This window comes from Oryx dammah, unplaced genomic scaffold (genome assembly GCF_014754425.2).
Source record: "Oryx dammah isolate SB20612 unplaced genomic scaffold, SCBI_Odam_1.1 HiC_scaffold_24, whole genome shotgun sequence".
NCBI classification, from domain to species: domain Eukaryota; kingdom Metazoa; phylum Chordata; class Mammalia; order Artiodactyla; family Bovidae; genus Oryx; species Oryx dammah.
In genome coordinates, this window is record NW_024070208.1 from 29732057 (window position 1) to 29756937 (window position 24881).

At 40.0% G+C, this 24881-nt stretch overlaps 1 protein-coding gene across 2 annotated transcripts; it reads left to right on the forward strand.

The window, feature by feature from the left end:
- The first annotated feature begins 89 nt into the window (after nucleotides 1-89).
- On the forward strand, nucleotides 90-23945 carry HSPH1 (heat shock protein family H (Hsp110) member 1). 2 transcript variants are annotated; one of them, XM_040267134.1, is made up of 18 exons: nucleotides 90-955; nucleotides 3359-3416; nucleotides 5601-5741; nucleotides 6482-6604; nucleotides 9060-9159; nucleotides 10264-10397; nucleotides 10825-11069; nucleotides 11651-11879; nucleotides 12251-12357; nucleotides 12606-12739; nucleotides 14587-14795; nucleotides 16442-16573; nucleotides 18901-19038; nucleotides 20323-20448; nucleotides 21441-21548; nucleotides 21649-21768; nucleotides 21989-22150; nucleotides 23036-23945. In XM_040267134.1, the coding sequence occupies exons 1-18, from the start codon at nucleotides 849-851 to the stop codon at nucleotides 23240-23242; spliced, it is 2580 nt and encodes an 859-aa protein (XP_040123068.1). In that variant the 5' UTR covers nucleotides 90-848; the 3' UTR covers nucleotides 23243-23945. The 2 variants fall into 2 exon arrangements, with proteins under 2 accessions (XP_040123068.1, XP_040123069.1); XM_040267135.1 differs by lacking the exon at nucleotides 16442-16573.
- Nucleotides 23946-24881: the final 936 nt, after the last annotated feature.

A 24881-nucleotide genomic window follows, 5' to 3' on the forward strand; every position in this document is an offset into this window, starting at 1 on the left:
CTCCCAGCACGCACCGCGACCAGGACTACACATCCCAGCATGCAAGGCGACACTGACTCCCAGCTGGACTACGGTTCCCGACATGCTCTGTGACAGCTGGCCAGCCTCCCCGGCATACGGGGGTCTCGGGTCTCCGCAGAAGTGGGGCTGGGTGGCACCTGAACCTCCTCTCCCAATCTAAGGGTCAGACACCATCGCCCACTAGTACATTACGAAGATTACGATTTTTTCGAGTCATTCTTCGTTGCCCATTTTATTAGGATGGCAAAGAGCCTCTAGCTAGAGCGGGCGGGGGCGTAGGCGGGTCAGCCTGGCCAGCTTGAGCCAATAGCGCAGGAGTGGCTTTCTGGCTGCCATGGCAACGGCGGCCGTCCCCAGAGGGACCAGCCACTCATTGGGTACAATCTTTCGAGAAGGCTCGAGAAGAAGGAAGCGGAAGTAGCACGTGGAGGGGCCGGTGGAGGCGCCGGTGAGTAAATGCCGCAGATTCTGGAAAGTTCCGATCAGTGCGATACATAAGGCTGAGGCTCTGGGACCTCCCCTTCTGGGTCGGTAGTTCAGCGGCGCGCCGGTGAGCGAGCGTCGGAAGATCCAGGTCGGCAGCCCGAGCTGCGGAGCGACTCGCGGACACCGAGCGCCGCCTTCTCCCGTGGCTACTGCTCTGCGAACCACCACTGTCCCCGGGAAGCCGGAGGCGCCAGACCGGCAGACTGTCCGTGTGTCCGTCCGTCCGCGTGACAGTAGCGGACCCCACGGGAGCCGAGCGCGGCCGGAGCAGGAAGCGCGGCTAGAAGGACGCAGACCCAGACTCATACCGAGCCGAGGCGGAGGCGGACAGAGAGCCGGCCATGTCGGTGGTGGGGCTGGACGTGGGCTCGCAGAGCTGCTATATCGCGGTGGCCCGGGCAGGGGGCATCGAAACCATCGCCAACGAGTTCAGCGACCGATGCACCCCGTAAGTGGGAGCCTGGTGGCGGGGGGCAGCCGGCGGGGGCTAGGAATCCCGGGGAACCCAGGCTTGCGGCTGGCCGCGGAACGCCGGCGGCGAACGGAACGCGGTGTTGGGAGAGGTGCCCCCCTCCGTGGAGATCGGGATGCGGGCTGCCTGGCCGCCGGGTAGGGGAGGGCGCCTGCAGCCGCATATCGGAGAGGGGGGATGTCTCTGGGATTCGCGGGGTCCAAGGGAAGCCCGAGAATCTAGTCTCCCCGGTGTGGTCACTTCGGGCGGGCTTCCTCCTGGGAGCCGGTCGGGGGCCAAGCCGGAGACTTGGCTCCCTTTTCTTGGCGAGAAGTCTCTGCCAGCTCTTTCCGTGGCCGCCCCCGTTTCCCCACCCTGCTTCTCGGAGCTGGCTGAGCCGCCCCCAGCTCGTCCCCCTCTTTCCTAGCCTGTCTTTGCGCACCGCAGAGCTTGGGCTGCCGAGCCTTTTCTTCCGCATTGTGAATCTCGAAATGAGCTGGAAGCTTCCAGAGCCTGTATGCTGCTGCTTGTGCTGTGAGCCAGTGGATTGTTGTTAGCGACCACAGACTCACTGCTAAGATAGATGAGTGTATCTTCTTACGCTTGGATCATTCGTGAAAGATGTAAAAGGCCTTTTTGCTCGTTTTATGAAAGCCATTATAGAGAAATTGTGTTCTAGTTGTTTTTTTTTAATTTTGCACAGCTTAAATAAGGAGAGAAAATAAAAATTAAACACTTGCACACTAGAACTGGATGTTGTCAATGAATTAAACAGTATATTCTACAGCGGCATGGGGTGGGCAAAGGGTAACGTTTTAAAAAGCAACTTTTTTTGGAGAGGGTCTTAATTTTTGAATATAATATATATGGAATGAAGCATTGAGCCCAGAGGTGAAATGACTGGGCTTCTATCAATATTTGAGTGCAGAGGAACATTTATAAAAGTGAATGGGAATGAGGAAATACCCAAACAGAGACAGTGTCAGTACCAGTGGGAAGACTTATTCCCTAAGCATCTCATGCATCAGCCTTTTTATAAATCTACAGTCTTTTCTTTAGCTGTGCCAACGTCTCTGATTGGAGTATAGTAAGGAAAAAGACAGAATCTCGGGTTTTCATGCCTAGGGACAGTTTATATCTTTGTTCTCTTTTGTCCAATAAAAGGAAGAAAAGCTATTGTAGGAAAAAATTGTATTTGTGGTTATAGAGATCACTGTGAAACTAGGGTGACAGGTGTGTCTCTCAAAAAATACATCGGAGGGCCGTATTGGAGTTTTAATATATAATAGATGTTTGACTCAGCTGTGTTGGCTACTCTTGATTTGTTTGGTGTAATTAATTTTATTCTCCTCTTGGAAAATGAGTAAATTCGTCAGGCAGCTGTATGTTTACTTTGAGTTGGGGGTGACTGTTTTCGGAAGGTATTTTAAAGGTCCAGCCTTTGCTCCAACAGTTCTCTGGCTTTTCGGAGGCTATTTAGCACCTGCTCAGATAATTTAGGTCTGAGATGTCTCTATTATAGCAAATTTGAATTTGATTCGGCTTGGTATTTAATGCCCTCAGTGTATTCCCATTTTGCTCGTATCGCACTGTTACTCTTTTTCCGCCTTCTAATCTGAAACCTAATTCACTTCCATCCTTCTGACAAGACTCTTGTGCTTGTCTCTGCTCTGTGCTGCCATTCTGTTCCCACTGCGCTGAAGGCTATTTCACAGTTACAAGTCACTTCATCTCTTAAAAGCTGACTTAAAATGTAACTGATTATTCAGTCGTTTTGCTCAGCATTTATACTTGGTTTTGTTGTGGTACTTGGTCTGCATTTTTACTTGACTCGCTCAAGTAGAGTCTTCTGTATAGGACCCTTTTTTGTGCTTTTAAATTCCAGAAGCATAATTTAGGCCCACTTGTTTCTTGTTACATAAAAATTTTCTAAAGAGTCAAGTGGTCTATTAGAACAGCAGTAGGTAGGATAGTGATGTTTAGATTTCTGTGAGGTTGGTAACTGCCATATTTTTGTCAGTGGTGTCTACGACCAAGTTAATAATACACTTTAACTGTTCAAAACATTTTCAGAGTTAATGTCCACTTCCTAATGATTGGGGCCTGGAGAATTATGCTGGTGCTTGTGCTCTTGGAAAATGTCCTCTGAGCCTTGAGCAGTCTCGAGAGGGAGCTGGGGTTGGAGTAGTGGCAGTATGGCTGCCGCCTAGATAGCAGCTAAGTTGCAGCCCTCATAGAGGAGCTGACCAAAGCTCTAGACTCCAGACTTGGGCTAAATCGTGTCCCCTTTGCCTAAGAATGGAATTGTATAATTCCATTATACATGGAATTATGTTTAAAAAAATCCGCATTTATGCTTCCTTACATCTGTGAAACATGGGTGTTTTTCGTCTTTTCTAGATCAGTCATATCATTTGGATCAAAAAACAGAACAATTGGAGTTGCAGCCAAAAATCAGGTATGTTCAAGAGGATTCGGATCATTTTTGAAAGAAGTTTTAAAAGTAAAGTCTCAGAAACATATGAGACTATGAAATACCTAAGCCTATGTTTTGAGTTTGTGGACTGTAATGCAAGTGTTCCTTATGAGCCCTTGCGTGTGTGCTCACTCGCTCAGTCGTGTCCTGCTCTCTGCAACCCCGTCAACTGTGGCTGATCAGGCTTCTCTGTCTATGGAATTTTCCAAGCAAGAATACTGGAGTGGGTTGCCATTTCCTACTCCACTTAGGAACCCTTACATCCCTATTTTCTTTTTCTCTTCCTTTTGTTTTATTGAATAAGATATACTTTAACTCTCTAATCCTCCAACCTTAGTTTTTAATGTGTATCCTATTTTCTAAGACATTTGATTTTTTTAAAGTGAGATACATGAAATTCTTTCATGTGAAGTTTCTCATGATACTCATTTAAGAATTAAAGATTCCTTTTATAGAAGGAACTTCTAAGAAGTTCTGTTGTTTAAGAGCATTTTCAAGTTGTTTAGTAATTAAGGAGAACTAGTTGTCTAGGCCTGTGGTGTCCTATAGAGTAGCCATTAAATACAGTTCTTGAGCACTTGAGATGTGCCTAATCGGATTAAAATGTAAAGTATGAAATACATGCAATTTTGAAGGCTTAAAATGAACTAAAAAAGAAAACCATCTCATCAGTTTTCTACAATGAGTACATGTTGAAATGACACTATTTTAGATATATTAGGCTAAATAAGTTATTGGAATTAATTTTACTTACTAAGAGGACTTGACAGTTTACCTATGTGACTCCCATTTAGGGCTCACATTATAACTTGAATTTTGGGGGTTGAGGAAAAAACATAAATATGAAAACTAAGAAAGGGACTGAAAGCAGTCCTATATATGTAAACATACCAAAGTAAACATACTCTGTATACCTTAAATTCACACAAGGTTCTATATCAGATTTACATAATTAAAATAAGGTTGAAAAAATTCTTTTAAATACAAAAAATAGTATTGGTACAAAGGAAACACAACTCTATAAATGCTGGAATTCTGTGTCACAGCTAGTTGGAAGAGAGGAACGAAAGAAAAGACAAAGCAGGGAGAGAAATGGGCATGCCACTCGGAGTGGGAGAGCCTGGCGCGGTAACAGCCTCCCTGACTGGCTGTAGAGAGGACTCACATCCCCGCCCTGAGAGCCGCTGCACTGTTGTTACACAAGGAGAATCCACGGAGGCTTTGATCAAGCCTGTAGAGTACTAGACATCTGTCATCTCAGTTCCAGAATCACAAGGAGTGTTAGCACATAAACAGTGTTGGAAATACTCCGTATTATTTGAAAGCTAATGTTGCCAAGCTGTATTTTTCCCCTTTATAAGAAGTAGACCAGAGAGAGAAGTAAACAGTAAACTGTTTTGCTGTTTTCAAACTAGTCACTTTAGAAGTCTTAGTCTTTCATCTTTTATTGGTTCCCACTGCTGACATCTTAGAGTGAAGTATGCTGTCAAATGTGACTTTTGTATATCCAGAGCCTAACCATCAAAAATACCTACAAGCAGTTGAAAGCTTTCCTCATATGGAAACTGTTTGAATTATCCTTACCTTTTCAGAGTCCAGAGTGCTCAGCCTTACACCATGGAACCACTGGTCTATGCTCACCTTTTCTGCTTTTTGGTATAGATTATTAATATTCCATGCTATTGATACAAAAAGTAGCAATCCATACATTTTGTGACTCAGAATAACTTATCCTGGCCACTTAGCGACTTAATAGACTATAACAGTTAACTCCTTTTTAGAAAAATGTGATTGGACTGTAGGGCTTTCTAATTACCCTTTTACAGTTATTTGTTAGGTATAAAACAAGTTCAGTGGGAGAAAAGGAATGAAATGAAGTGATACATAAGTTCTTGGGGCTTGTTCAGAGTTTTAGTTGATAGTTTCATTACCTTTGAGTTCATCTTGCAGATTTGGAAGCCTGTGTGTGTCTTCCTCTCACTGCTTCCCTCCTGGCATTTCTGTAGGAAAAGGAGAGAAAATAAAGTGTTTTCATTGGTGGAGAAATTCAGGGCTTTGGGGCAAGTTACTTATATCCTGGTGATTTGAGTTGAACAAGTGACTTGCTTTTTAATTGCTGTAACTAGTGATAGATGTTGAAATTAGAATTTAATTTTTTTTTTCCAGCAAATCACTCACGCAAACAATACAGTGTCTAATTTTAAGAGGTTTCATGGCCGAGCATTCAATGACCCTTTCATTCAAAAGGAGAAGGAAAACTTAAGTTATGATCTGGTTCCAATGAAGAATGGTGGAGTTGGAATAAAGGTAATTTAATTGAACAACGTTAGATTCCTTACTAAGAAACTGTTCAGTTCATCTACAGAGAAAAGTACTTAATTCTTAGTAAGTATTTAACTCAGTTTCTATAATTGGACAAGGTGGTCTTTTATTTTTTATCTGATTTTTCTTAAACTATGGGTCTATGTTTAAATCATCCTTGAAGAATTACTCGGATGGTATATACTGCTATAAAACATAAGTTTGTGTTCCTTATAACATCTTGGCAATTAGAAAGATTTAGAATTTCTGGTGTCTAAAGAAATCTAAATTGTGTTGTCGTATGAAAAGCAGTCTGTTCCACTGTAGCTCGTTTGCAGTTGTTTGGAGAGCTCTGGTGTAATACAAGCAGAAACCTTTTTTTAAACTACAGAGGCATTCCTGTCTTATGATCTACACAAAATCATATTTGTCTCCGTGATTCATCTCTTCAGTGAGATTGGAACTTCACTGCTGTCTATAGTGCTTGATCTAGTACTTTGGGTAGGGGAAAACATGCCCCAGCTTCGTTTCTCCTCTTCGTCTCTGGGGAAGAGTATCTTTTTTCCTTCTGCTTTGCTTTCCTCTCCACTTTTCTCTTTTTTTTTTTTTCCCCTTTCCTCCTTTTAAACAGCCAAAACAATAAAGGTTTTCTGGAAGAGAATATGTAATAATGTTTGGAAGTTAATATTAGTAGCATGTAGCTTTAACGACTGCAGTAATGAGAGCATTTTCTTTCCTCAACGCAGGTGATGTACATGGATGAAGAACATCTGTTCAGTGTGGAGCAGATCACAGCCATGCTGTTGACTAAGTTAAAAGAAACTGCTGAAAACAACCTCAAGAAGCCAGTAACAGATTGTGTTATTTCAGTAAGTAGAATTCAGCAAGGCAATGTGTTTTATTTTAATTTGGCTTCTTTATGTTACTTTTTAGTATTAAATGTGTGAAAGCTGTTCTCCTACCAGAGATCAGAATTCTGCTGGACTGTATCACTGCAGTGTTTAGCAGCATTGCAGAGTAGGTTTGAATGCTGTCTTTAGCCAGAAGTTGCAAAGTTTTTTGTGTGGTGGTACATATCAAAATCTCCTGTTGGGCTTTTTGAAAATATAGATTGGCTGATCAAATTGGAGGATGTTCTAAAGTTAGTTACTGTATTGAGAGACAGTTGTATACGTCCATGAGAGATTTCACCCGCACATGAGAACCAGTGAGTTCTTGGTGAGCAGTAGTTTTAACTAGGGACTTCCCTGGCAGTCAGTGGTTGGGATTTCACCTTCCAATGCAGGGGGTGCAGGTTTGGTGAGCTAAGATCCTACATGCCTAAAGGCCAGAAAGCCAAAACCTAAAACAGAAGCAGTACTGTAACAGAGTCAATAAAGACTTTAAAAATGGTCTACATCACTCAAAAAAGATTTCATGCCTTAAATGTTTTTGAACTGCTAGCAAAATTTTATCAAGTCTTCCAATATATACTTCACAAATGGTGATTTGCCTGATGGTCACTAAAGATGTCCAATAAATGGAAAAATTACAGGGTAATGTACTCTGAAAAGAGGATTTACCATTTGACCTGAGTCAGTAACTTACTTATTCCTCTGGGTTAGAATTTTCATATGGTGAAAATCAGAAGTTTATTATGATAAAGATTAAATGACTTTAAGGTTCTTACATCCTTAAATTACTAGGATTCTAAATCTGTATTCTCTAGTATGGTAGCCAGTGGCCACACATGGCTTCTGAGCACTTGAAAAGGAGCTAGTCAAAACCGAGATGTGCTGTATGCATAAAATACACACCAGGTTTTGAAGAGTTAATATAAAATAAAGAGTATGAAATAGTTTGGATATGTTGGGTTAAATAGAATATTTTATTAAAATAAAAAATAAAAATAGTCCACATAAAAAATATCTTAAAAAAAAAAAAAAGAATGTAACCAACAAGTAGTGACAGAACCCAGCTTTTTAGCATTGGTAAACTCACTACTTTCAACGGACAGTTGATAATTGAGTTATTCAGGAGGATTTGCAGTGGACAGGAACCATCTTTTATTGGCAGGGTGACTTGCCCAGACCCATCAGAGCCTTTATGGTCGTGCACCTTGGGATATGAGAGAATCCTGAGATAAGAGAGGCAGGAAGGCTGAAGTTTGTTCTACTAAAGGAATATCTTGGAGAAATGCTATTAAAGAGGGGCTTCCCAGGTGGCGTTAGTGGTAAAGAACCTGCCAGCTAATGCAGGATACATAAGAGACGTGGGGTCAATCCCTGGATCGGGAAGATCCCTTGGAGGAGGGCATGGCAACCCACTCCAATATTCTTGCCTGGAGAATCCCATGGACAGAGGAGGTTGGCGGGCTACAGTCCATGGTGTCACACAGAGTCGGACATGACTGAAGTTGACTTGGCACAAAGTTAGTTTTAAGTCAGTGGTCCTTCCTCCTCCCCCACTTCCCTTTAAATAACCTCATATGGAAAACTGCAGAAAGAAGGGTTCTGATTGGAAAGGTGAGCAGAGACCCACCTTTGCTCTTGGTGCTCTTTCCAAAGCACTTATAGATACTTAGGGATAAAATGTGGAAGCTCCTGTACCAAGTTTTTTCTTAGGTGCTTTCCAGTTAAGTGATTATGTGAATGTATTATTAGATGCTCTTCTGGAAGAATGTGCTAGTTAAAATGGTGTCCTAGAAAGTGATCAAAAGAGTTCATCTAGGTAGAAGACAGCACTGTTAGAAACTATCCCTTGAGCTGCTTTTTGTTCTTCCTCTTTAAAAAATCAACAGGCTTTGACAAAAATTTTATTTTTGTAATCTTAATAGGTCTGCTGAATTAAAAGGTACCCCATCTACTAATGCTTAAATCCAACAAATAGCAAACCAAAGGGCAGTGGCTAGGATTAACTTTGTATTATCTTTAAATTCCTGTAGTCTTTATAGTGTAATTACATTTAATGATGACTTAGCAGAATAATTTCCAAATGTTAGTAGAAATACGACCACTTTAGAAGTAGTATTTCTTCCACTTAAATGTAAAACTTTGTTAGATTTAAAGAACTGGTAATATATCTTATGAATATCTTGATTAGTTTTTATTTCAGGTTAAAATTTGGTTATAATAAACCTGATACTTAAAATTTTAGGGCAGTCTTCTCAAAAGTAGTTACTGTTTCTTAAAGAACTTGCCAGAAACTTTTCCTTCTTCTGTTTCATGACATGGCTAGGCACCTGTTTAGCTGGACTGTTGTGAATTGATCACTGGTGGTTGTGAGGGATTTGTATGTATTTTGGTTTTCTAGGTAAGTTAAAATTTTTTCCCTCCTTGTTTGCAGGTCCCTTCTTTCTTCACAGATGCTGAGAGGCGATCTGTCTTAGATGCTGCACAGATTGTTGGCTTAAACTGCTTAAGACTCATGAATGACATGACAGCTGGTAAGAAAAAAACTGTTTTTGTGTAAAAGTTAACATACTGTTGAAACTAAAGTTAAGACACACGTGGTCCTGTTATCAAACACTTCCATGTAGAAATATCACCTATTAAAACCTATTAAAAAACTTAGATTTGAAAGCAAAAGTTCTAGTCTTTCAGATGCTTGTTTTAATCAGAAGTTGGAACTTTGTCAAATGGGTGAATCTGTTTTCATTAGGAAACCCTTGTGTGTATTTTTTAATCTTTCGAATTAGTTGTGTTGGGTTTAGTTTTTTTATTTCCTTACATTGTTTTTATAGTTGAGAAACAAGTTTTCCACAACCTTATTATGGGGTTTTAGAACTACCTTGAGTGTTGATTTAGCGGAAAATTTTTTTTCCGCTCATATGTTTCCCGATTGTTGGTAGTTGGGAGTCATTCCTCTTCCGTCAGATGTTGATTTAAGCCATGCCGTTTGCTAGGCGCTTTGCTAGGAATGAGGCGATGGGGAGCAAAGTACTCAGTAGCGCCTCTGTCAGTTAATTGTGGTTAGGATGGACCCAAAGTCAGTTACACCCTAGTGTATTCAAGCAAAGCAAATAGGACTTTGTTTAGCATAGGTATTTTAAGGATTCTTAAAGTATTGATAAAGGTGTGTTCTTGAGTATCCACAGTGGTTTCAAAGTTGAGAAAAAGGGAGCCATAGACTCTTCAAGGTAGATCAGTTATTTGCCTTGAATCCAGTTGATAGGAATGTAGTTGCTATAGTTATATATTAAATTCTTAAATTTTTTTGGATAAGCAGTCTCCTAGCAGGTTGTGGTTCAAATGTAAGTATTGTGTAATGAGTCTGATATTGTCTGTGTGTGGTTTCTTGTGGTTTACATGCCATTGTTTTTGTATTACATATGTCTTCTCCGTCACATCTCTTCATATATTTAAAAGTGATGGAACATTTTTCTAAAATCAGAAAGGGATGAAGTATGAAGTCAGATATAAAAGAAATGTGTTCACCTTTAATTGGTTGAAGTATAGTCAGGTTCCCTGCATGTGTAATTATATCGGTAACTATGAAGTTACTGAAAGAATGTGAACCAAAGTATTGAAACATACTAATTTCCTTTTAGTTGCTTTGAATTATGGAATTTATAAGCAGGATCTCCCAAGCCTGGATGAGAAACCTCGAATAGTGGTTTTTGTTGATATGGGGCATTCAGCTTTTCAAGTCTCTGCCTGTGCCTTTAACAAGGGAAAATTGAAGGTAAGGTCATAAATTGGAACTAAGTGACCCAGATATTAATGTGTGACAGTTGTTGTTACTTTAAGCTACTGAGCTTCTTGGGTAATGAAGAGTTTGGGATAAAGCTATTAACAGAGAATTGTTCCTAAGGTTGATCTCCATAAAGACAATGCAGTTGTCTTAGAATACTCTTAATTGTTCTTGCATAGGAAAGAAAAACCTTCTAAGATTATCTTCTATGTAATCATTAGAATTAAAAATATCATAGAGATGTAGCATTTCATTTGGATTTTATAGTGACATATATCCTAATTGACTTGGGTTTCATGTTGTAGTTTAAATAGATATTTTGAGCCTATTAGTCTTTGATTGAGTTAGCAACGTTTAAGTTTCTGGTTACAAATATGATCGAAAATAACCAGATTATTTGTTGTTTTAACTAAATTAGGTACTGGGAACAGCTTTTGATCCTTTCTTAGGAGGAAAAAACTTTGACGCAAAGTTAGTGGAACATTTTTGTGCAGAATTTAAAACTAAGTACAAGTTGGATGCAAAATCCAAAATTCGAGCACTCCTTCGTCTATATCAGGAGTGTGAAAAATTGAAAAAGCTGATGAGCTCTAATAGCACAGACCTACCACTGAACATCGAGTGCTTCATGAATGACAAAGATGTTTCTGGAAAGATGAACAGGTGTGTCTCAAATTCTGACAAATTAAATAGAAGGAACTTCTTGCTGAAACTGTAGTCTGGGTGTCAGTTCTAATTGTGATCTTCTGAATCTTGGCCCACATTTCGAGACTGTACTACCTGAAAGACTGTCAGCTTCATTAGAACTAGAATTGCTTCTGCAAAGAGGGTTTTTAAGAAGATCTGTGCTAAGTGTTCTCACAGTGAAGTCTTTTTAGTATTATTTCTGGGCCAGTGATTGAAAAATGTTTTCATTCACAGAAATGTTTTGAAGTGAATGGAAATATTCAAAGTAATGAAAATGGGATCACATAAAACATTAAGGACTAAAAATGGAAATGTTAATATAAAAGTAATTTCTTCTGTGGTTACTAATTTTCTTTTCATTCTCCCTTCTGCATCTGGATTTTGTATATTTTTCGGGACAAAAGTTATGAATTATGGTATGGCTAAACCTGGCCCATGTGGAATTCAGGGTCTGAGAAGAAAAAAAGTTTGTTGGGTTGATGAGGCCAATATTCTGCCCTACTTTTTAAATAATTCTTAAGATCAGTTTTCTTAACGTTTTCCTCTTAACTGCCAAGGGCACAATTTGAAGAGCTCTGTGCTGACTTACTGCAGAAGATAGAAGTTCCCCTTTATTTGCTGATGGAACAAACTCAGCTCAAAGTAGAGGATGTGAGTGCTGTTGAGATAGTTGGAGGCACTACACGAATTCCAGCCGTGAAAGAAAAAATCGCCAAATTCTTTGGAAAAGATGTCAGCACAACACTCAATGCGGATGAAGCAGTGGCCAGAGGGTGTGCACTGCAGGTACTGTCTTCGCATCTCCTCTGGGAGTCATTCCTCAAACCACTTCTGCTTTATCTCATCCTGGCAGAGTCCAGTGCCCAGTTAGACACCACCAGGGAATTACTTTTCAATAAATCAATAAGGCTGTGGGGAAACAAGGATCTTCCAATAATGGAAGATTTGTTGTATTATTTATCTTTTTATCTAGTGAATGCCACTATTATTTTTTATATCTAGTGTTTAGATGATAAATACTTTATGAATAGGACATATATACACTATAAGTTTTGAATTTGAACCTACCCGTCCTATTTGAATTGATCTTTATGTTAGAAGCTGAGTGAAATTTTTCATGTGCTCATGATACTGTCTTTTTCTTTTTCTTATTTAAGTGTGCAATCCTTTCCCCAGCATTTAAAGTTAGAGAATTTTCTGTCACTGATGCAGTTCCTTTCCCAATATCTCTTGTCTGGAGCCACGATTCAGAAGATGCTGAAGGGTAAGTAGGAGAAAATAATGTTCAGATACTTGGTTTTAATATATATTAAAATAATGAACGTATGACATTCATGGTAGAATGTTTGATTAACTGAGATCTTTTAGCAATCAAACTTACCAAAATACTTCTCTCATTTTGGGTTGTAAATGGTGAGATGGGGTTGATAAAAGCTTTTAGATTGCGTTCTGTTTGTGTAGCACAGTGAGCTTGAACCCTTGAAGTACTGAGTACCTTTGCTTTCCTCTTAGTGTCCATGAAGTGTTCAGTAGAAACCACGCTGCTCCTTTCTCCAAAGTTCTCACGTTCTTAAGAAGTGGGCCTTTTGAGCTGGAAGCTTTGTATTCTGATCCTCAAGGAGTTCCATATCCGGAAGCAAAAATAGGTAAGCAGTTAATTGTATTTATTCTTTTGAAGATTTAGCGTACCAACTTAAACACTCTGCTCTTAGCAGGGTTTGAGTGGGATGCCATGAAAACGTGAAGTGGAACATAATTGAAGATGGGAGGATGGTTTCAGTTTGGAATAATGAAGATGGGGAAGTCTCTTCTTTATTGATGACTAAACTGGCCTAAAGAGATGAAATGACTGTGTGTGTAGGGACACTTGAGTATTTCTCCTTTTCTGATACAGTCTGTACTTGAAGATTATCACCTACTTCTAGTATTAACCTTTCCTCTGGGTGAAATGTTACTTGCAGAACATTACTTCAGTTTAAAACCTGGCTTGGAAGCCGTTGAAACTATCTCCGAAAGGCACCTTTGTATTGTAGTCTTTTTTAAAAAATATATATATTTTTGGGGTGCATTTTTCTTTGAGAAGTTTGACACTGTCCATCTATTTTGGCCCAAAGTAACACTGAAAATCTGTGGGAGACCTGCAGCCATCTTGTTTCTCTTTTCCCAAGTAAAATGCTAGTATTGCTAGATCTTGTCGGGACTCGCCTTTGCCCAGCGCCACTTCATAGTGAAATTGTTGGAAGGAGTCTGACTTGGCCAGTTGTGTTTTCTTTCTTAATCCTTAAAACTGAAAATGTTCTGACACCAGAGCATTTTATATTTTAAAGTCATTTTTCATTGTATTTGTTGACAGATAGTTTAAGTAATCATTGAATATGGACTAGACTAAAATTTTAACAGGCTGGATTGTAGTCCCCGTTCAACGGAAGATAAAATCTAAGCTCTTTAGCCTGACATTGGCTCTTTTATTTTGTCACCAGAACTGAAAAGCCTGCACAGACTTACAGAGCCATCTTACATATCTCTCCTGTGAGTCTTCTTGAGTACCCTGTGGTTAATGCTGTTTCTTTAACTGGATCTTATGACAGTTACTTACTGAACCTAGTAATTTGATAATTAATGAAGGTCTATTCCAACCTATTTCACTGACCTAGTAAATAAATCTAACTTTCTGTGTGTTTGTGTAAACAGGACTTTAAATACAGGATTGTTAAATCCCAGGTAGCGCTTTGCACATCAAAGGTTCAAAACACTTAGGGTTTTTTCATTGGTATTTGTAGTAATAATACTGTTGGTAGAGGTGATAACATGTAGCACTTGGTTCCATAGTAAGTGCTCACCATAAACCCTTATGAACTCAAACTATAGAAACATAGATAAAGTAACTGATAGCCATCACAGGGCCAGGATTCAAGCCCAGGGAGTCTGGGTCAGAGTCACCACCCTTGATTTCCACTCAGTCATGCTCTGGAACTGCTCTGTAGTGCATCATAATTTTAGGCTTTGATAACAGGGTTTATCTCACGTCTCCCCTTGAAACATAAGAAAATGTTTAGATCAGGCAGAAAACCGTATACTCAACCCTGAAGTTCCTACAGAATCAGAATGAGGCAGGTGCTTGATATCATGTGCTGTATACTTAGGATTTTCATGTTGAGGTTGTGCTCGCCTGTAAAGTGAGGTAGGAGAAGGCGAGGATGACTGGTCTGTGTCTCACACAGTGTCTGTGTCAGAAGTGTTAAATAGAAAGTCATGAGAGTGCCCTTGCCTTGGACGGTTTCATGGCATTTTAAGACTAATCCCAAGTATTATAAGTATACTGTGTACTTATGAGTATATTTTAAAAGGTTATGTTTCTGGTATACACTAAAGGACTTAAGTCTTAACTCAGTTGGTAGAGAAAATGGAATTTTGGAATGCAATCTTTCTTAGCCTTTGTCTGCATGAAAGATTAAGATTTGGTTCTGAAATTGTCGATTTCTCTTTGCTGTAGGCCGCTTCATTGTTCAGAATGTTTCAGCACAGAAGGATGGAGAAAAATCTCGCGTGAAAGTCAAAGTGCGAGTCAATACCCACGGCATTTTCACCATCTCTACAGCGTCTATGGTGGAGAAGGTCCCAGCCGAGGAGAATGAAGTGTCTTCTCTTGAAGCCGACATGGACTGCCAGAATCAGAGGCCACCAGAAAACCCAGATGCCGAGGTAAGTTTGTAGGTAAGCCTTTGGGATTGAATATATAGTTGACTTAATTCTAAGCCTGAAGAGATGGGTAGGAAAAGGTTAAAGTGTGTTTTTCTTCATCATAATTAAAATTTCATTAATGATGACAATAGCGATTAACTAGATGATGGTAAATGTACAGCCTGGAGTTTGGTGAACTGTGATTAAATTCTGTATAGCTTTATTTGAACCAGCATGTGACAGTTTGATTCAGAGTGGGCAAAGTTTCTTGGAATTACATTTTTTAAGACCTAGGCCATATATTGAGAAGTCAAATGCTGACTGATGATTAAGAAATAAAAGACTAAAAAACTGTTCATTGAAATAGATACCAGATATTAAAACTTGTTTTATTTGGTTTGTTTTTTAGTCATATGGCAAAAATCAGTTTTGGTATTTTATAACTTGCTTGTAGTTAAATGGTTTTCTGGGTTGTGAGAGGAAGGAAGTGCAGTATCCAACTAGAGTTTAGAAAGTTGTTAATTGTTCATGATGTTAATTGAGACTTCTGTTAGCCTAAGTGCTAGTTTTACATGGTCAACAAAGGATTCTCAGAAACTTTAAAACAGATGAGCTCTTAGTTTGCATTTAGACAGTAACCAGAAGTAGCTTAAATGAAGAGGTAGGTAGGCAGATACAGTGTTTTAGTTCCCATGAGCAAGTGTGACATCCCTGTGGTCAGAGAACTGTTAACCACTGTGATCATTCCTAGAACATTAAGGAACAGGAGCATCTGAGCCTTAGCTTTGTTCTCATCAGGAAAAACTTCAGTGTAATGAATTAAATGACCAGTGCCACAAACCAGTGCTTTCTCATCTGGCTACAGACACCATTATTCTAATGCCTGTTGTATCCACTCTCTTAGTACCTTTTAGATGTATATACACCAGGAATGCCTTGCTTCCGGTACTTCAGTGTCTCCCTCAGGATCTTGAGGCTCTGGAAGAAAATTAATGAGAGACTTCAGTCACTGAAGTGAGAATGCTTCAGGCTTCTCCCTAAGATGGGATGAGATCATAACAAGCTCTGATGTACTGGGGATTGAGGCATCTACTAACATGCAGCATTTGTTCTTTTCCTGGGATTTTTTGAGGTGTAGACTGTTGGGTCACGGAAAGAGAGCGGAGACAGAGAGGGTCTTGCATCTCTAAACTGGAGTGATGAGCCTCCAGATGATGGATTGTTGGCTATTTTATGTAACTCCTCAGTCCCCTGACATGCAGATACGTTGAGATGTCTGATGGCCGCTGGTGAAGTTAGGTTTTGGGAGCTTATTTTTGGGAGAGAGGCCTGGAGTAAACCTACTTGCTTTTGAGAATTAATATCTGTGCAGTGCTAGAGGGGAGCTTCTTGAAGGAGAGTTCTTGTCATCACATCAGTCAGAGTGCCTACTACTTGTGTTATTTAACTATTATATTAACTGTTATCGTTCAAAGAATTTCTTAACAGGTTTACAATATCTAAGAAGTTTTCAAATACTTGTTCGTTATGCTTTTATCCAGTATCTTTTCCCCCCACCTATTAAGACTTCGGAAATTGAGTGTACTGTCTTTGGTGCCCTATAACCTTTTCAATTTATACAAGTACACCTGCTTTCTACATCCTTTGTGCCTGGGCTTTCATTTCAGAAAAATATCCAGCAAGACAACAGTGAAGCTGGAACACAGCCCCAGGTACAAACTGATGGTCATCAAACCTCACAGTCTCCCCCTTCACCTGAACTTACCTCAGAAGAAAACAAAATCCCAGATGCTGACAAAGTGAGTGACTCTTCTAGTTCATTCCATTAGACAATGTTGCGACATGTGATCATTAATGATACCATTCATTCTGCAGTTTCAAGAGCAAGCACCAAGTTACCTTATTCTATATAGGATTTTTTCTCTCCTATTGAATTTCTATGTTTTTCAACTGAAACCAATGAGAGGTACTCCAGCTGAACTATTCTACTTTTTGGACCTGAAAGCTTCTCTTGAATAACTGCCACTCCAGGCAACCAGGGGCGAATGCATAGCTTTTGTGGTCTTCTGTAGTGCTACAGGTGCCTGCAAATGCCAGCATCCAAAAGAGACACATCCCAGTGCTGTGGGATGAGTTTTCACTCGAAGTCATTCGATGATAAATACATGGGCTATAGGAGTCTAGTAAAACTTTTTTCTCCTCTCAAATTGTCTGTCAAATTTATATAAACTAATTATAATGATCTGGTAATAAGTTTCCATTGTTATTCCAGATCTGTGCTTTGCAGAACTTCCTTATTTGTGCAGGTTGCATGTAAATTATTCTTTCATTAGAAGTTTGGTTTTCTCTCATTCTGAGGATAGAGTTCTTTACCTTCAAATGAATTACCGAATGGTCCACTGGGGTCCAAATACACGTTAAAAAGTATCTGGTTTTAAGCTCCCACACCCTGACTGATCCCCTCGGGGGTCCTGATTCTGATTTCTGAAAGAAGCTGCCGCCTCCTCTTGAAGAGTTGGGTGTGGATGGTCTGGCAGCGATGGCTCCTTAACTTCAGTGTCCTCCCCTTCACCTAGTGCTGAGCATTGGCTGGCTCTTGCCAGTGGTCTCCATACCTGTTCAGAACACCACCCTGGGTGGCATCTCATGTTCCTAGCTGTAAGTGGGACCGCTAGTGCCAAACCGTTTGGGACGTTATCGCAGACGCCCTTGGAGTGTCCCTAGTCCGTGCCGTGTCGGGTGCCCTTTTGTGGTGCGTGGGTTTCATCAGCAGTTGGTGTAACGGTGCACTGCTAGTCTCATCCCAGCTTAGCCTCCATACTGTCATCCGTTTGAGTCTCGGTATCTGTTGCACTCCTGTGTTTTTGCCCCGTGCAGGCGTCACTTTTCTTTCTTGTGTTTTGTGAGCCCCGGAGCGTGCACAGTATATTGTGGGGGTGGTGGGGGAGTTCTCATGCTCACTGGAGGGGAGAGACGGGGATGCGGCAGGCTGACTGACAGGATCCGCCTCGTGACCCAGCTCTCAGCACTCCACAGACAAGTGATCTCCCAGGAGCGCAGAAACAGAAGCCTGGAAAACACGCCTGAAAAACAGGCTCTGTCCTTGTGATTGTCAAGCCATTGAGCCTCTTTCAAGTCCCAGTTTCTTTTATAGAGTCTGAAATGTTAGCATCCTCCACGACTCCCCCAGGTTACCCAGGGTCAGTTCCTGTTGAGCCTCGTGGGCTCGTCTGTTGCTGTTTTACCATCGCAGCCAGTCAGGGTGCATGGTTTCTCCTCATCTGTTCTACAGCTGAGTTTGCTAAAGTTGTGCTCTTTGTCATTTGTGTCTAGAAGAACACAAGGTTCTGCAGAAATGAAAATACTAAGAACATCTTGGAAAATTAAAGGCCATAGGAGATACTTACTTCTTTAGCCCTGTATTTACATATTTTGGAAAAACCTAACAGTAAAAGTAGCATTTGCTACATCATTCCATTTACTGTTTTAAGACTGTAAACATTTTTTTGACCTTGCAGAGTTGCTTATGAGAAGTGGTACAACTCAAAGGCAGATAATAGAAATAAGGAGATGGATGTATACACACACGTATATGTGTGTATATAATGTCCAAATTCAGGGAATTTTAAAAAGCACTCATCAGTGTACTGATAATTGTAGCTGGAATATAGGGACTCAAATATATATTACAGGAATAGAGTTGATCCTAACATGCTTAGCAGCTGGTCAGTCTTATCTGTGGTTACTATTATAGACTATAATTTAAAGAAGTGGTAATTTAGTAGTATTTTTGACTCTGCCAAGTCACAAACATCGCTTAAAGGGATTAGAAAGTTAAGGACCTGTGAAGAAAAGCTTTAGCCAGAGAGATTAAATTTGAGATGAAAAATGTTCTGGTGAATTCTTGAAGGGGGAAGTACAGCAGGTATAAGTGTAATTGCAGCCTTGATTTAAAATGGGTGGGTGGGTAGGAGTTAGATGATTTTACACATTCTTCCAGCTTTTATGATTTTAGGGATTTCACTTTTACCTGAGTCCTCAGTAAGTATGATAGGGATATTTCTGTTATTCAAGAACTATTTAAGAATTTTTCTTTTCTTTTTTTTTTTTAACCCCTCTTCCCAAGGCTAATGAGAAGAAAGTTGACCAACCTCCAGAAGCTAAAAAACCCAAAATAAAGGTGGTGAATGTTGAGTTGCCTATTGAAGCCAACTTGGTCTGGCAGTTAGGGAAAGACCTTCTGAACATGTATATTGAAACAGAGGTAATTACTTCACTTAAATATTTTTATTTTGGCATATATTTATTTGTTTGGCCCTGTTAGGTAAATGGCTATAATTCTTAACATTTCATAAGTTTTATACAACTTTTAGGGGCAGAAGGAAGCCAAAAACTAATGGTTTTTAGTTAAATATTTAGCAAGTTTTTTTTTTCCTAATATTTTTGCAACTTCATTAAAGAAATCTATACCATAGATCATTCTGCTTGGTGTAAAATTGATTGCCCAGGTTCTTGTGAAGCAATTGAGTGCTGATATCTTTAGCACAGAGCACATTACCATTGGTATGTCAGGCCACACTAAATAGTTCTGTTAAAATACATTGTGCTTCTCTGTAGTTTGGATAGGTGAAATGATTGAGACTCTGTTTTCCTTTACCGAGATGGGACCATTGTGTTTAGAAATTTAATAATAAATCCCTTTTTCTATTTGATCAATAATATGTTTGTTTGTGCATGCTAAGTAGCTTCAGTCGTGTCTGACTCTTTGACCTCATGGACTGTAGCCCGCCACGCTCCTCTGTCCATGGAATTCTCCAGGCAAGAATACTGGAGTGGGTTGCCATTTCCTTCTCCAGGGGATCTTCCCGACCAAGGGGTCGAACCTGCATCCCTTGTGTCTCCTACGTTGGCAGGCAGGCTCTTTACCACTAGCATCAGTAATGTGGTGGCAAAATTGTGTGGCCGTTACACATTGGTCAGTATTAATCCCAGTAGGAGACAACCATATAACTACATAAAACAGACAAAATTGCATAAGAACAGTAGATAATTTTTGTTCCCTTAATGTTAATCTGAATTGTGAAAGTTACATAATTTATTGCGCTCAGTTGTGTCCAACTCTTTGTGGCCCCATGGCCTGTAGCCTGCCAGGTTTCTCTGTCCATGGGATTTCCCAGGCAAGAATACTGGAGTGGGCTGCCACTTCCTGTCCAGGGGATCTTCCCGATCCAGGGATCGAACCTGCATCGCTTGCATCTCCTGCATTGGCAGGTGGATTCTTCACCACTAGTGCCACCTGCGAAGCCCTATACAATTTATTATATAATGTTAAAAACAAAAAACCCGTCACTCTGTGTATTTATAAGATGAAGAACTTTGTAGGAATCGTTGGAAGAATCTTGTGAGGTATAAATTAGAACTGTTAAAACTGATTTGGGGAGGGGCGAGGCAGTATAATTGTTGACTTTGTTAACTCCAGAATCTAAATAGTTAAAATTCAGTTGCATTTAGCAGAAGACTTGAAGTACCCTTTTCTGCCTCTGGACAGGGTAAGATGATAATGCAGGATAAGTTAGAAAAGGAGAGAAACGACGCCAAGAATGCAGTGGAGGAGTATGTGTACGAGTTCAGAGACAAGCTGTGTGGGCCGTACGCGAAGTTTCTATGCGAACAGGTGGGTTGAAGGCTGTGTTCTTATTCAGACAATCTCACTTTGAAGTACTTAATACCAAATTTGCCATTTAAAACCTCTACTAGATTGTGTAACTTAAGTTTTTTGAAGACAGACAACTTGATACAGAAATCGTATAAACAGAGTCATGGAGAGAGAGGCTAACTAGCAGTGTGCAGTTTGATACTAGATTATCCTAGTGACTTTACTCTTTACCATTGAAGAAAGAACCTATCTGCACTTTTGTTCATAGTCTGCACCATCACAGTTTTTGGGGGGTGGTAGAAGCATGAACAGGAGAAAATCCTTGCTTTCAAAGACCTTAGCGCCTTGGTTGCTCCGTCGTTGCTTTATCCCTTAAGACTTGCTCATCCAGTCATTCCAGTTTGTCAGGGACCATAAATCCCAGAGCAGAAGCATGTCTGTGGAAGATGGGCCTGGGAGAAAAATTGGGCTAGTTATAGAAATCCAGAGTAGATACTGAACCTAAAGACAGAGTATAACCACATACTTTCTGAGTTGATTAGGAATGACAGTTGTGTGCAGTGATTGAACTATCAACTTGGCTTAGGTCCCTTTCAGTATTTGGTGATTGTGGAAGTGAGTAGGAAGTTACTAATCAAAACCTAATTGTTTCGGAGAATAGGAAGAAAACTGCTCTTCTGTGACAACATTTTAATGTACAAATTGTGCAAAGTTGAACTTCTAAAATTTAAGTCCATAAGAGCAGTTTACCACAACTTTTCAAACATCCTTATGTGAAGAGAAACTAGCCTAAGACTAATGCCCTCCCCTGTGTAAAATACTTTCTGGAGCCAAGGTGTGGCATGTTTTTGCACCTTGATGTTTTTCAGTGAAGAGAATCCAGGTAATCAGGTTTGCCATCCTGGAAATAAGATGAGCTTGATACTGACCACTTCTGAGGATGCTGTTTTGTCATGAAAGCTTTTAAAGTAAGGTAGCCACTAATACTGGTTTTCGTGTTCTGTATGTAGGATCATCAGAAGTTTTTGAGGCTGCTCACAGAGACTGAGAACTGGCTCTATGAGGAAGGGGAGGACCAGGCTAAGCAGGCGTATGTGGACAAGCTGGAAGAACTAACGGTAGGCCCTTCTCTCCCCTGGAAAGTGGTACTTGTGTTTCAGACTGTAGACTTCTAAAATATAATTATTGTGAATACTAATTTATTGCATTTGATTTTAGAAAATCGGCACTCCAATTAAAGTTCGGTTTCAAGAAGCTGAAGAAAGGCCGAAAATATTTGAAGAACTAGGACAGAGGCTGCAGCACTATGCCAAGATAGCAGCTGACTTTAGAAATAATGTAAGTCTCTGGACACAGTGAGGACATGAACCCTGGATTTGCAAGCTACTGCTAAGTGGAGGAGTCTTCATTGTGAACAAATGGTCTTAAGTCAGAAATTAGGTTTTGGTGTGTGAGACGAGAAGTTATTGATAGATTTGAACTTCATGGAAAATTGGGTGCGGTTAGATGTTAGTTACTGTGAAATACTTCTACAGAATGGCCATGTTTTTCCATTTAGGATGAGAAATATAACCATATTGATGAGTCTGAGATGAAAAAGGTTGAGAAGTCTGTTAATGAAGTGATGGAGTGGATGAATAATGTCATGAATGCCCAGGCTAAAAAGAGTCTTGATCAAGATCCCGTTGTGCGTGCTCAGGAAATTAGAGCAAAAATAAAGGTGAGCGTCACTGTCCAGTGTTTACTGCTGTGGTTTCTTAGGGATTTGGGTTCCAACGATTTGAACCTTGAGAATAGCCATTTTTCCTTAAATCTTTTTACCTCATCCCAAGATCAGATGTCTTAATGGTTCGTTATTGATATTACAAAATGTGGGAAGGCCTTGTAAGTTTCGTCCAATTTCTGTTTCTTCATTTATTCATTTGGTTCAACAAATACATTTGTTGAGCTTCTACCACGTGCCCAGCTACTGTTCCCACTCCTGTGGAGGTCGCCTGCCCGTGGCCTCCACAGTGAAGACTTGACAGTAATCACGTGCGGAAGGGTGTCAGATTGTGTTAAATGTCAAGGGGCAAAAATAGTCAGAAGGGGCTAGGAAACTTGGCGATGGGGAGAGTCCCAGGTTGGTGTTTTATCAGGGAACGTCTTGCTGAGTTCATGAGGCTTGAAGGAAGTTGGTAAGAAAACCAAGGAAGGTGCTCTGTCTGGAAGAATGCTCAAACACAGAGACAGTTAACATGAGCCTTTGAGGTCATGGGCTATAAGCTTGAATTCCAGCTCTTTGCTCACTACTTTTTCTGTTCCTAAGGTTAAGTTACTTAACCTCTCCTCTGTAGAAGATGATAACTTTTAATAATTGCTATGAGGAGTAAATGGGTTAATAATAAACTGAATAGCTAGCAAGTCCCTGACACTTTGTAGGTGCATGTTTACATATCTAGATCAGGCGTCAAGCTATAGTTTTAGGCAAATGTACTGAGCAAGTAGAATTCTTTGAGATATGTATGATTGGAGTTGGTTGAAAAATACTGGTTTAAGTATGTAGGAAAGTAATTGAAGACATATTGGAGTTAGTCTGATTATTAGTTTTGTTTTCCTTTCTTAGGAGTTGAATAACACTTGTGAACCTGTCGTAACACAACCCAAACCAAAAATCGAATCGCCCAAATTGGAAAGAACTCCAAATGGCCCGAGTACTGAGAAAAAGGAAGAGGACTTAGACGGCAAAAACAATTTCAGTGCTGAACCTCCACATCAGAATGGAGAATGTTACCCTAACGAGAAGAGTTCCATTAATATGGACTTGGACTAGATGACGTGAAACTGATTTCGTCCTTCAATTAATAAAATATTTTTGCCATAGTATGTGATTCTACATGACATACTGAGACTATTTATATTTTCTTTTTTAAGGATGTTTGGAAATTTTGTGTATTATATGGAAAAAGAAGAAGCTTAAGTCTGTAGTCTTTATGATCCTAAAAGGGAAAATTGCCTTGGTAACTTTCAGATTCCTGTGGAATTGTGAATTCATACTAAGCTTCTGTGCAGTATTACCATTTGCATCACTGAGGATGAAATTGACTTTTGTCTTTGGAGAAAATAAAGTGTACTGCTTGTTCAAGAGGGCTGTGATTAAACTCTTTAAAGCATTTGTTCCTGCCAAGGTAGTTTTCTTGCATTTTGCTCTCCATTGCAGCATGTGTGTGGGTGTGGATGTTTATAAACAAGACTAAGTCTGATTTCATAAGGGCTTTCTAAAATTAATTCTGTCCAATAGAATATGACTTTTGCTTTGGTATTAATTCTATTAAAAATCCATTGACTAAAAGCAAAAGCTAGTGAAATGTGTTAGCAGCATGCAGAACAAAACCTTTAAAATATGTCTCTCGTTATGCAGTGTGTTGTCATGTGAAGGTGCACCATGGGAGAAACACTGATTCTGTTTGTAACTGATATTGTGAAGCCTCTTATGAGCTTTAAAATAAAGTTCATCTTATGGTGTCATTTCTAAACAGTTTTGTCACTAATTTAAAAATGGGATGGGGGCCGCATAACATAAACTGTGAAAATCCAACTTCTTTGCTGTTTCCTACAGATGCTATTGCTTTTGTAAATGAGAATGATCCCCACCCTGATAAAAAAAAAAAGTAGCATATACTGATCACAAATTTTTAAAACTATAGAGTTAAATATAACTCATCTACCACCCAGAAAAACAAACTCGTATGGGTATTCTTCCAGCCTTTCTCTCCTGAAAGTGGTGTGTGTCTTTTAAAACTCTGTGTATCAGGATTTGGAAAAAATGGTCAGGGGTTCCATATACTCTTGATGGCCATGTGCCGTGTGGGAGCTAGTTCCCTGACCAAGGATCAAACCTACACCCCCTACGTTGGAAACACGGAGTCGTCTTAACCTCTGGACCACCAGGGAAGTTCTCGGTCAGGGGTAAATCACTTCACTATTAGTAATACAGAGTCCCATTATAAAATAAGAGGTACATACATAAAAATATTTTAACTGGTTCTAGTATGGGTGGGCTTTATCATAGACTAAACAATGCTGCAGTGAAACTTAGGACAAAACAGGCTGTGCTGAGGGTTGGGTAGGGAGAAGGCCTGCGCACTTAGGATGGATAACTGACAACCACACTACACACCAATGTGCAGCAGTCCCCTCCCTCATCTTCCTGCTGCCACCCATGGGGTAGATTTACAAGATCACGTAGGAAGTTGATCAGAGGTCAAAGCCTACACTCACGACAGCTGTTCTACCCTAAGTGACGTCTTCATTTGTGTAGTGATAACTCACACTAAATTTGCTCATTAGTGTTTCATGCATGGAAACACTAATTTCTCATTTGTAATGTTTAAACATCAGTTTTTGCATGAAGTGTTCTTAATCTTCCTTATGGCTCAGATGGTAAAGAATCTGCCTGCAGTGCAGGAGAC

What these genes read in the sequence shown, in the direction of transcription:
- HSPH1 (XM_040267134.1), top strand. Translation starts at nt 849, where the DNA reads ATGTCGGTGGTGGGGCTGGACGTGGGCTCGCAGAGCTGCTATATCGCG. An exon ending in TTCAGCGACCGATGCACCCC is followed by an intron (nt 956 to 3,358) that starts GTAAGTGGGAGC and finishes CGTCTTTTCTAG; the next exon opens with ATCAGTCATATCATTTGGAT. An exon ending in CGAAGTTTCTATGCGAACAG is followed by an intron (nt 20,449 to 21,440) that starts GTGGGTTGAAGG and finishes TTCTGTATGTAG; the next exon opens with GATCATCAGAAGTTTTTGAG.